At 46.8% G+C, this 13,135-nt stretch overlaps 1 protein-coding gene across 1 annotated transcript in view; it reads left to right on the forward strand.

Annotated features, from left to right (window-relative positions):
* Positions 1-673: 673 nt before the first annotated feature.
* DUSP16 (dual specificity phosphatase 16) overlaps positions 674-13,135 on the forward strand; it is a 44,390-nt gene continuing 31,928 nt past the window's right edge. The window contains exons 1-2 of the mRNA XM_065887657.1: positions 674-901; positions 1,886-2,024. Of these exons, the coding sequence (XP_065743729.1) occupies positions 674-901; positions 1,886-2,024 (367 nt within the window). The remainder of the gene's footprint in view (positions 902-1,885; positions 2,025-13,135) is intronic.

Consider the following 13,135-nt stretch of genomic DNA (forward strand, 5'->3'; position numbering starts at 1 on the left):
CTTTTCATTTCATACTGTAAGTCAAGCAGTTCTGGGCCCCCAGGTGATTATACATAATTCATGACTCTGTCTTGTTTTGTCATCTTTGAGTTTTTATATTTTGCGGTGAAAGCGAATCCTCATTAGTGTGTTTCCTGAAGCCATACCTCCTTGTCCTTTTTGTTTGTTTGTTCAAAGGAAACAGTGCATCAAGTATGGAATTAGATTAATGGGGTAAATATTATGAATCATACACTCCCTCTAATCCGATGCTCTTTCTCTTTTTGACCCCCATGTTTTGTTTTCCGTCTGTCCTTCTCTCTCCATGTAGGCTTTTCAGCCCCATGTAAAGCTGTTGGAGCGAGGGAACAGAGGTAAAGAATGATGTAACGCACTGGCTGCCCCAAAGCATCTTTTGTTGGAATGGTTATTCCAGTCATCTCTTTATGAATCAAATGTGAGGGGCTGCTTTGTGGCAGGAGGCCTCTGCGAGAGCACATCAACGGGAAAGAGAAAGAGACATTCACTTGGAGGGCTCTTGCTGAAAATGGGTTTAACTCTCCTCTTGCCAGTCGCCACCAGCCTGACCTCATACATTTCAGTACAATGGAGTGGCTGAGCCTTTGAGCACACCACCATTACATCATCGTGGCAAATTAAAGGAGGAGGTGGGAAAAGAGGACTTATTGTTGTCATGGCCCATGAGATGATTGGAACTCAAATTGTTACTGAGAGGTTGGTGGCTCTGCTGGAAAGTGGAACGGAAAAAGTGCTGCTAATTGATAGCCGGCCATTTGTGGAATACAATACGTCCCACATTTTGGAAGCCATTAATATCAACTGCTCCAAGCTCATGAGGCGAAGGTTGCAACAGGACAAAGTGTTAATTACAGAGCTCATCCAGCACTCAGCCAAACATAAGGTACCTGCTTGCTTTGTTTTTCCTCTTTAAAATAAATGGGCCTGCTGAATGGGGAATCATTTTAAATGAAGCCTCCTTTTTAAGGGGAGGAAGTAATTTGAGGAAGTTTTGGTTGCTTTTTCTAAACGTTGATACCTTATGACACCTCAGAATAATTCACTAATTGTAGACACTGTCACACCTGAGGATACTTCTAAGCTACACAGAAAGCTTAACTTGTTTTTATTTGATCCAGTGCTATGTTTCCCTATTAATGCTAAAAGTTGTTTTATTAGTTGAACACAAAAGTTATGTCTAATACAGTATATTATAATACTCAATTGTTAGCAGTTATATGATAGTATATAATATTGTTTGTATATTATTAGTAACTAATACATGGTTTTATGTTGTTTACAAATGTACTGAAAGGAAATCATTCTTTTCAAGTGCCTTGACGAGAAAGTAGAAACTAATTAGATTACAAGTGTTTTTTATTTGTGGGAAGTTAAGGTAACGGTCAGAATTTAAGGATCTTCAAGGAAAGTTTTTCTTAGGATTCCAGACTGTCAGCTTTGTGGTAGGTAAGGCTGTTTGTTTTGTTCAGGAATAAAAATGAGTTCATGCTTTAATCTTACGAAAAGCTGATTTGTTACTGAGCAGAAACCATTTTAAATGTTTCTTTAGTTCGGGGGATCGGGATCGTTACGTTTATTTTGCGTATTATTTTGTTGTACATGTTTTTACCCTGTTACCGTGTGAAGGATTTAAAACTAAGGAGTTTTGAGCACATTTACACAGAAATAGCATCAAGTTTGCCTTGTAAATGTTGATTTTTGCAGACATTTAAACCGTGCGTATGCTTGGTTTATCCAGTACATTTGACATCTCATTTTTATTCAGATTATTAAGGAAAACAGGAAGTAGTTACTTGCTTCAGCAGCAGAGGTGTATGGGATTATTTTCCTCGCTTTCCTCCCTGACAGCCTCACGTTTGCATTTTAGGTCGACGTTGATTACAGTCAGAAGGTTGTAGTTTACGATCAAAGCTCCCAAGATGTGGCCTCTCTGGCCTCAGACTGTTTTCTCACTGTACTCCTGGGTAAACTGGAGAAGAGCTTCAGCTCTGTTCACCTGCTAGCAGGTAAGGCTTGTGGTACAACTGTGAGGACTCGCAACCTCCTTGAGCCTGTGAGTAAGCAGGGTTCCACAACGAGCTCGAAGCACACTAGGTGGACGCAACTTTGAGGTCACTGTGTAAAATGACTTATTTATAGGCTTCTGATTGACGTAACTGTTCTAGTTAACCTGAATGCTGTTGTTCTTCCCCATTGGTCAGTGTATTTTTGATTTCGCTCAAATGCCTCTTCATCTGGTATTTATTAGCCAGAAGTGCCGTGTAGGTCTGTGTGCCCGTATAGATCTACAAACACCGAATGCTCTGCATTTCAGCTCGCTCTCAGTGCCCACCCCCAAGGAGAGGACCCGCCCAGCATTCAGTGTGAACCCCTGCTAAACATTTTTGGTTGAAGTGGACTCCAGCGATAAGATCACCCCTCCTGGACGTTATGTACAATGAGATAGAAAGAGAATGTGTGCGGGATATTTCTTCCAATAATCAGAGGGAAAATTTTAAAACTAACTTACGTATTTTTGTTTTGTTTTCACAACTGAAAAAAGTCTCAGCTTGCAAATGCTAAGCAACCAGCTGCCTTTGTAAAGTGCATGGAAAGGACTATTTTATATCTGCCCTAACGGAGGGTGGTGTGGGAGTTCCATCTCATCAGATTCCAAAGCAGACTGTTCATCCTTTGCTTTCCCTGTTTGGCAGGCAGTACCGAAGCCCTTTCACTCGCTCTGGCTCCCGGGGCAGGGAATACAGTTTGACAATGTGCAGTAACCTTTACCACAAAGCCGCTGTGTCCAGCAGATTCTGCCACGGTGATCGGCAAGATCACTTTTAAAAATCTGATCTAAGAAAAACAAAATATTGACAGATATTGTCACTTTCGCACCTTTCGTCTTTTGTTGCAGGGAGAGTCCGGTGAGCTTGATGTTACTGGCAACTGATCGTTAGACTATGGACATTTCAGTTGGAAGAGAATAGGATGAATCAGTTGTTGGTTTGTTACCACATTTAAACTCTCTGAAGGTTTCAGTGAGACTTCTGTGTCTTCATTTCTCCCTCGTCAGCTTTTGCTCCTGGTTTCAAAGAGTAAGCATAGTTACCTGTCACTTTCAGGTCGTCTGTTGGCACACGTTTCATCTATGCTGCAATTCTGTCCTGAAGTGAAGCCAGCTTGTCTCAGAACGTAGCTCTCAGAACTCGGTAATGGGGAATTATAGCATTAGGTTCTGTGTCTCTGGGTAGGCATGGTCTTTTACTGGGAGTGTAACTGTGTTAAACCTGACAACTGTTATTAGAGTTCCACTCACCTCGGTTGCTGAGTTTAGGAATGCAGTCCTGCTTCTTGGAGCCACTGTGAGGGACTTTACCTTGGAACCCTATCGACGGAACCAGGGTCTGTCTTAAAGAGGGTGCACCCAGAGGGAAGGTGATTATCCCTCTTTGCTCTTGTTTGAGACGCTTTTCTCTACGGGGGCTCTGACCCGACGGCTTGGCCAGGCGGATGCTCCTGGAGGAATGAGCTCATGTCGAGTTTTAGTTACTGAGGTCGTTTCTCCTCTTTCCCGAGGAGCTCTCCCTTGTTATGTGGAAGGTCCTTTCCAGCCATGTGCGGCTTTGGGAGGGGTGCTCACTGGGCAGTAAGGAAGGAAAAGGACTCATTCTGACCATCGAGATCAGCCCTAGGGATACGTGGGATGGTGCTGGTCAGAACCCCTGGCATCCCCACTTTGTACGGGAAATGGGTCCTAGGCCTAAAGGAAAGCCCATTGAGGCAGCTCCGAGAACCACATACGTGTATTCACAGCTCCGTCTCGTCATCCACACCCCAGAATCCTGTATTTCTTTCAGCTTACAAGGTGGCTTCAAGGACTGAATGACCTTGTTTGGGAGCTTCTGAGCAGCGAGATTTCTTAGGACACCTCAGAGAGGGTTCCGGGTGATGAAAAGCCTCTTGGCCATCCCAAAGCTTCTGACCAGTTGGAAATTCCCTTGGTTAGTGAGCCTGTTCCTCAGAGTGGACAGAAAAGAGAGTTAGTAGAAGAAAGAGAGTGCTGGGGAAGGCGTGACCATCAGTTCTCGGCAGTGTTTTTTTTTTGTTTTGTTTTGTGCTTTCGTTTTTTTGCCAAGTTCCAGCAGCTGCTCTAGAGGACGTCCCAGGGATGTGGGGTAGAAGGACATATCAACACGTGTTTCTTAAATATTTTGCTTCGGGGAAAATAACTGACCTTGGAAAAGCATGCTAGCGACCCACAGGTGCTACGGGAAATGACAGGGTTGCTGGAGACAAGTTTCACTACAAGCTGCCCCTGATGCTTTCAGCAGTTACACAGATGCTTGTCGACCCTGGGGCGGATGTGATAATAGAAAGACAAAGTGGTTTCTTGGAGTGATTTCTCCATTACTTTAGAGCTTTCAGTTACTTTGAGATTGACGGGAAGAAAGTGTTAGATACGTCAGATGGTTTTTTTATGGTCATTATATCAGTATATGGAGTGAAGAATTATGGCCCGAATTCCATTCACCTTCTCAGGGCCACCTTACCTAGGGAGCAGTGACTCTGGAGAAGGGGAAGAAGAGGACCTCCCCAAGGAACTGATAGAGGAAGCATCTTAATAAGCCCTTTTCCTCAAGCAAGAGGAGACCCAGACTTAACCTGTGGGACCTAGTTACATGGACACTAACAACGAAGACTCCGTTTCGGGAGAGGGTTGGATGCGGGGAAGCTGCACTGGAGCTCAGTGGGCTTAATTCTTCCCTGTGGAACAGCAGGTTCTGCTCTGGGACAGGCCAGCCTGGTAAACGGCAGCTTCTGCCAGGGAAAGTGGTCCTGTTAAGCCACTTTGACAGCTGGTTATCAGTGAGACCGGGCTGCCAAGCCTTCCAGTCCTGAGACTTAGAACCTGGGTCTGCAGTGAACTCGGCCTGTACTGGCCACATCTGTGGGCCCTACTCAGCTAGTGATCTTGACCCCTGACTGATCAACTTTCCCTCTTTTTAAGCCCAGCCAGTATTCTAAACCAAGTGATTAATATTTGATAGCCATATGCCACATGCGAGTCTTCGATTGGTATCTTCAAATCTTAGTTAAACTTACGTTGTCATGTATCTTCTTCATTTGTTAGCTTAACCCCCCTCCTGGATTCTCTGTTTTCAAGCCGAGGACTGTGTCTTGTTCATCCCTGTGTTCCCCACAAGGCCTAGCACTTCTTCAGTTTTCAATGGATATCTGAAATATAAATGAGCTTACATGTAGGTTTATACCATTTGTGTTTCATATGACTTACTTTATTCATTTAGTTTAATTTGTAAGTGATTAAACAGCGATGAAACTAATCTGAAAGTGTAGCGAAAACGAGGATATTTTGACATAAATGATTTGCAAGTTGTCTTCGTTCAGGTAGAGCAAAAATATAGCTGCTATGGGAAAAGTATCTAATACGAAAATGTTTCCATCTATTTAAGCAGATTTCAACATGATTTTAAGATCTAATAAATACGCTAGTACAGGGAATCCCCCGGCGGCCCAGTGGTTAGGACTCTGAGTTCTCACTGCTGAGGGCCTGGGTTCAATCCCTGGCCGGGGAACTAAGATCCCACAAGCCACGTGGTGTGGCCAGAAAACAAAACAAAACTCTAGTACAGTTAAACAGGGCTTAAATCCTGAGCTTTGATGAGGAGCTACGAGCTCTAGAAAACCTAGTGCCACTCATAGGTGGATACAAGCCCTTGAATCCATATGAATTGAGAACAGTTGAAAGAATTTTTTTTGTACTTTAAAAGTAAATTGAGGGACTTCCTTGATGGTGCAGTAGATAGGAATCCACCTGCCAGTGCAGAGGACACGGGTTAAAGCCCTGGTCCAGGAAGATCCCACACGCCGTGGAGCAACTAAGCCCGTGCGCCACAACTACTGAGCCCGGGTGCCACAACTACTGAAGCTTGCGCGCCTAGAGCCCACGCTTTGCAATAAGAGAAGCCACCGCGATGAGAAGCCCGCGCACCGCAGTGAAGAGTAGCCCCTGCTCACCGCAACTAGGGGATGCCCACGTGCAGAAACCAAGACCCAACGCAGCCAAAAACAAATAAATAAATTTATTTAAAAAAAAATTAAATTGCCCATCCTGCTTAGCCATTAATAAGTCTCCCAGTAGTCTCCCAGTAACCAAGCCAGATTAGACCATAGCATTGTTTCACCCCCAGGGATTAAAGGGTTTTACTATGAGTTGTAGCCTCATCTTAGCCAAAAAAGAATGAACTTGGATCCCTTTGGAAAGTTGTCCCTCATCGTTGATGGATATAAACAGTTGCCAACCTTGACTCATTGATCAACTTTTTTGGTCTTGTTAACCTTCAGAAAACTAGTTCTCTCTAAAAAAGAATCTTGTTTCTTGGCCTTTATTCATTATATTACTTTATTTTACTTGCCTTCGTCTATTATCAATATATTTCTAAGGGTGCCAGATTGAAAACAAATATATTAGAAAGAAAGAAAAACCACCGAATCTAGACTTTTTTTGCGTGTGCTGACATAGAGAAAACAGAATAAGTGGGTTCATTTAGTAGAAACAAAGATTGCTGTTCTATTATTTTCTTCTCTTTCCTCGCTGTTGTAACTCTGAGTAAAAGCAAAAGGGACCCGCGAAAGTTTGCTAATTCTGCAGCACTCATTTCTACCCTGCGTGGAGGCACAGGACCGCCCTGCAGCAAAAAACCCTAACTGAATCACAGACCTCAGCCCTTTCATTTACAGACGAGGAAAATAACAGAGCCCTTGCGTGACTCTCCCCAGCTCTCAGTCTTCTCACCGTGCGCCCAGGCCCCTGTCTGCAGTAATTCCTGAGTCGTCTGGAATTCCCTCAGGAGGCTAGACTGAGAATCGGGGGTGCCCACTTCAGATCAGGCCTGTGCTTTTGTGGTAGCTCTCTCTCAGCCTCTTTTTTTTTTTAAACATCTTTATTGGGGTATAATTGCTTTACAGTGGTGTGTTAGTTTCTGCTTTATCTCTCAGCCTCTTTGTGGACTTCAGAGTCATATTCTTACTTCACATTTTATGGGAGAAGCAATGTATGAAAACAGACTGTAATAAAAATTTTTAAGCATTAAATTTTTTCAGCTGGGGGGAATCATCAAATAAAAGTCTACTCTGTCCTGAGCTGAAATACCACTCCGGATAATGATAGAAGATACCACTGGGGTTAGTGTCAGGCGCAGTGCTGAGGGCTCTTAGAAACATTTTGTCTCCAAACACAGCTAAGGTCTTAGATTAATGTCTGCTGTGGCTAAAGGCCAAATACGTATTTCTTTGTTTTGAGTTAGAGCTGCTACTGTAGTTAGAGCTAGGAGTGAATAAAAATGTATTTGACTCTTGACACATTTTCAGTTTAACAGGAATCTAGATTCAGTCAGCAGTTCTGTGTGATAAACGTGCAGCTTTGGTTTAGTGGAGCCAGTTCCCTTCCTAATGGAAGTAGGGCAGAACCCGGTCCTCCCGCTTACAGATTTGCTGTGCGCGCCGTCGTCATCCGTTCTCTTATCCAGTGTGGCGTTTCTTCTGTCCTTGTGTCTAGAGAAGGGAAATCTCCAATCATCCCATTTCAGATCCTGTAGTAGCTGGTAAAAGAGATTGACGTTAATGGATTCCAGTCAAAGTACTGCAGTTATTCAGGAATTGGCTCTTCTTGTGTTTAAAGAGCTGCGGTGAGAGCCACTGAAAACAGACTAAAAATAGGTACCGTTTCGCCCACTGGTTGCCGTGTAGTTGCTGGCTCTACTTCTCAGTTTGCATGAGGTTATCTAAACTGGCCCGTCTTTTCTCCAGTTCTTACCTGCCTGTGTGGTAACAAGCCAGCTCTGTCACTCCCCAGCTACCGGTGGCTAAGACATCATGCCTGAGGCTGTGTCTGTTTAACAAATGGACTGCAGACCAGGCTCGAGACAGTCCCTCACCCTGACATTTGGCACAAGCTACACAGAAGCACCCTGGGTGACAGTGGTGACATCAGTCTTCCCCTGCCCTGGTCATGTCATTTGTGTCCTGTCCATTCAGCTGGCCTCACTCACAGTGTTCGAGGGCCCCCTTGGGTGGGCCCCGGGGTGGGCCTGGGGGATAGGGTACTGGAAAAGTGCACGTCTTGCGCCTGCCCTGGAGACCCCTCGGTTAATTTGGGGCAGCACGTCTGGAGAGGATGAAATAGAAGCAGGTGACAGTGTGTCGAGCCGTGTGTCACAGTGAGAAGGGGTGACTCGGTGTTGCCTGCAGGAGTTGGGGAAGGTTTGAGGGCGGCGGTGGAATTTTAATCGAACCTTGAAAAATGAGTAAGATTTGGGTGGGGAGGGTCCTCTGTGGACTGACATCATTAAAAATGGCAGGAGTGAACACAGATTTTAGGAGGCAGCCAGGAGACTGAGTGGACTTTTTGTGACGGGAGGAAGGGGAATTGAGAGGAAGTGCAGTCAGGCTGTGCGGGCCCTTCAGCCTGGCAGGACGAGTCTGTGCTTTGCTGGGCTGGCCTGGGGAGCCCTTGGAGACTCGGTGACACCTGTCACCTCTTGGCCATCAGACCTTTCTTCTGGCCTCCCCGCGCTATGCTTCCAACTCAGGCCCACATCAGCCCCTCAGACCTGCCCTGGGACCCTCCTCCCTGCTCTCTCACCCTGTCTTGCTGCCTCTCTGCCCTTTCCTCGCACCCTCGCCAACGTTACTTCTCTCTTTGATATTTTCAGCGTAACTGTGATTATATCACTCCCCAGCCTAGTCTGCATCAGTGCTCTTAGGGAAAATTCCAGAATCCTTCCCCGACTCCGAAGCCCTGCAGTGGCGGCCCCTGCCTGCCTCTGTGCCCTCATCTCGTGCCCCTCTCCGTCCTCAGGTTGGGGTGTGTGTGTGTGTGTGTGTGTGTGTGTGTGTGTGTATTTTAGCACTTTAGCCTCAGTTGCCTGAGACCTGCAGCCCAGAGGCACCCTCCTCCTCCTCCAGGTGTCCCCCTCTCCCCATGTACCTGGGTGCCTCCTTCTGGATTCACGGTGGCCGTCAAGCCCCCCCCCGGCTCCCAGGCAGAGTTGGGTGTCCTCTGTCACACGCACTCCTTTGGCCACCCACCATAATTAGCCAATTATTCATCTAATTATCTGGTTGAAGTTTGTCCCACTGAACTGTCAATTCCAGAGAGGGCCTCTGTCGTGGTCATCGCTGTCCCATCAGCCAGCGCCGTGTCCGGCTCGCAGCAGTGCCCACGGCACGGCTCGGCTCTGCACCCTCCTGTGGATGCCAGTGGTCTCCAGGGTTGTTTGGCTGACAAACAGGGACCCTCTCCTTCCCGCTGCTCCGCCACATCTGCTGGGAGGCGGTGCGCTTGGCCCCGGAGGAGGACGGCTGCCAGAGTGGACACACCCCAGGGGGTCCCGGGAGGGCCTGCTCGTGGTGGATTAGGAAGCCTGAGCTTCACGGGAAAAGGCCCAAGAAGTGAGCTGTGTGGTGACCCGTACGCAGTTCACACGTCAGGCAGATTGGACTCCGAAGAGCCGTCCTCCGGAGGCCAGACTCCTATTCGCTTTTCCTCGGGACTCAGAGCATCGTCTCCCGATGGATAGTCTCATGAGGCCTTGCCCCCGACGGTCACCAGGGGCGCATCCGGCAGCCATCTCATCCTTCGCCGGGGTCTGATTATAGTTGGTCCGGTTCGTTTCCTGAGAGCTGTGCCCCTGGTTCCCTGAGTCCTGGATGTCGTACCGGACTCTGTCGTCCTGAGCCGCCGAGGGAACCCACCTCTCATGGAAAGTTCCCTGGACGTGATAGAAGCACCCTGAGGACTCACTGGGGCTTCTGGATGATGAAAGCAGCACTTACCAATCTCCCTTTTTAACCTTTCGTAGCAGAGAAATGTTTTCCTTGCCCTGTGCTGCTTCGCTCACCCTGAGGGTCCTCTGAGGCCTTGTGGTCAAGGAGTGGGAAGCAGGTTCTGGGCTCACACCCAGGACCGCAGAGCTTTCAGCTCTGAATGGAATCAGGAAGTTGTTTTTTTTTTTTGCGGTACGCGGGCCTCTCACTGTTGTGGCCTCTCCGGTTACGGAGCACAGGCTCCGGACGCGCAGGCTCAGCGGCCATGGCTCACGGGCCCAGCCGCTCTGCGGCATGTGGGATCTTCCCGGACCGGGGCACGAACCTGCGTCCCCTGCATCGGCAGGTGGACTCTCAACCACTGCTCCACCAGAGAAGCCCCAGGAAGTCCTTTTGAACACCCAAAATACACAAGACTTATGTCCATCAACAGCTATTCATTGTATCAAGGGAGGATTCAATAAACATTTAATTATGTGCCAAGCACTGTGCTAAATGCAGAGGTGATTGCAAAGGAGTGTGAGACACAATTCTTATGCACACAGTTCACAGGGTATTATAGCCGGAGAGGTAAGAGGTCACCACACACACACACACACACACACACACACACACACACGGAAAGAGAATTCACAATTACCAGGTTAATTGTAAATTCTTACTGCCGTGTGATGGCTCTGTGTGTGTGTGTGTGTGTGTGTGTGTGTGTGTGTGTGTATGTTTTGGCTGCATGGCTTGTGATATCTTAGTTCCCTGACTAGCGATCAAGCCTGTGCTTCCTGAAGTGTACGCACGGAGCCCTGACCCCTGAACTGCCAGGGAATTCCCATGGCTATACCTTTTATAGAAGTTCTAAGTTGGCAAGACCATATTGAAATACACTGGTCAGGGAAGAATTTTTTTTTAATACAGCAGAATTTAAAAAAATGCAACAGAATAGAATTGAAACTAGAGGGACTTCCCTGGTTGTTACCAGAGGCTGGAGATGAGAAAGCCCAGGTGTGGTGGGAAAACAGTAAGAAGATGAATGGGCCTGGGCCATGGTGGTGGGTAGAATAGGGACAGTGAGGGTGGACAGTAGAGTGGGATCAGGCGATGAAGGGCTTGAGTGTCTGGTCAGGAATTTTGAATTGTATTCTGTGGGTATTTGGGAGCAGAGGATACATCAACACTTCATCTCAGGACCTTAATCTGGCCGCAGAGTGGAAACAAGTCGGGAAAAGGACGGACAGATCAGAGGGAGCTGTTCCTGAATTTATCTAACTGCGGCATGGAGCTCGTGGGCTGGCGGGGGGAGGAGGCGGGGACAGACAGACGGACATCCCAAAAGCAAGTCCGAGTGTTGGCATACCAGGGGGCTGCTGCTGAGGTGACCGGGAGAACGGGGCAGACGCGAACAGGGATACAGAACCAAAGAGAGCGAGATATTGGCTTGGAATTTATTTTAGAAGTATCGATAAGTCTTTCAAGTGAAAATGACCAAAAGAGGATTGAAAATGTTAGGCTGGAGTTTGGGACCTCAAGCCCCCAAATGCAACCTTGGAAATCTTTGATTTTCAGGTGAACATGAGCAAAGGGGATCTCCTTAGTAACCTCCTCCTTGCATGCTGATGGAAGCAGAGGCCTTCTAGGTCCTTCCTCCTCAGGAAGCCCCAGGCTGCTGTTCGCTTGGCTGTGGCGTCACGTCTTAAAGTCACTGGAGGACCAGTCGGGTGGCCTCTGTGAACCTCTCTCCTGCTTATAGAGCTTGTTGCCTTTGCTTAGCCAAGGGTGGGTTCTGGCCGTAATTCCTTTTGATCGGTCGTTCTGGTTGTGCTGTTCAGAACAATCTTTGTTTGAAGGCAGGTATTGAGAGCCCTGCCTGGCTGTGCGTGTGTGCGTGTGTGTGTGTGTGTGTGTGCGTGCGTGTGTGTTGAAGAAGAGCCTCTGGGTATAGTTACGTATTGCCAATTTGAAAGATCAGTAAGAGTAAAAAATATCCCTCGACATCTTCTGAGAACTCTTTACTAAACAACGCTTCTGGATTTTGCCAGTCGAATTGATCTAGATAACGTTATCTTGAGGAATGTAAGATTTAGACATTATGAGACACGAGAACTCTTGTAAGTTGCATTATTTTAGTATTTAGTGCTTTTTTTTACGCTAGTATTTTGAAAATTTTTAATCTGTTCATTGTGTGTTTGATAACTGTTAATCCAAAAATTAGCTAGAGGGCTTCCCTGGTGGCGCAGTGGTTAAGAATCCGCCTGCCAGTGCAGGGGACATGGGTTCAAGCCCTGGTCCGGGAAGATCCCACATGCCGCGGAGCAGCTAAGCCCGTGCACCACAACTACTGAGCCTGCGCTCTAGAGCCCGCGAGCCACAACTACTGAGCCCGCACGCCACAACGAAGAGTAGCTGCTGCTCACCGCAACTAGAGAAAGGCCAGCGCGCAGCATTGAAGACCCAACGCAGCCAAAATAGACAAATAAATTAATTAATTAATTTTAAAAAAGGAGAGAGATGGGATTGTTTTGTTTAAAAAAAAATTAGCTAGAATGTCCCATTCCCCAGCTGTGCCAGGTGATAGGTTGTTCTCATACAGAGTGAGCTTTTTTGGGGGTGTTATTTATGGGGCAAGTTTTACGAGTCGGAGGCTACTTCTCAGGTTTCCTGGAGGATCTCCACAGAAATGCATGTCTGTCCACCATCCTCTCAAGTGGTTGGAGGAGATGGAATGAGAGTTTAAAATGAACGTTCCACGTCCTTTGGGATTTTCCTCTTCTGTGCTGCTCAGTGGAGAGTTGACTAGCTAGGACATAATTGCTGCTGATGTTGCTGAGGAAAGCGTGCCATGCTCTCTACCCTCCTGCAAACGCTCGATCAAGCCTGTGTGGTCGGGCTTACCCAGACCAACCTATGTACATTGGAAAAGTACAGTTACATATTTTTGTTTGCTTTCTTTGGAGGTACAAAATTATGTTGCCTTTCCTTTGCCTTTTATGTCAGTAGTTTCAGCTTTCCATGTATACAGTCCACTGACCCTGGGAGAACTGTGACCATGCTTGTGTGTTTTTAAATGGTTAGAGGGTAAAGTTGCCTGAATCAGTCACTTCAGACTAAAGTGCAAAATAGTTATTCATGAGAGCAATTAAAATACTTGCAAAATACACATTTCAGCATTTCATTGTTTAATATTAGGGTTGTCTCCTTTGTGTAATAGCAAAGCCCAGATTTTATTTTCAGTATGGAGAGAACTGTTCTCTACAGGTGCAGGAATACTCCACTTAAATCCTTCACATAGGGCTTC

The sequence above is a fragment of the Phocoena phocoena genome, chromosome 11 (genome assembly GCF_963924675.1).
Source record: "Phocoena phocoena chromosome 11, mPhoPho1.1, whole genome shotgun sequence".
NCBI lineage: Eukaryota > Metazoa > Chordata > Mammalia > Artiodactyla > Phocoenidae > Phocoena > Phocoena phocoena.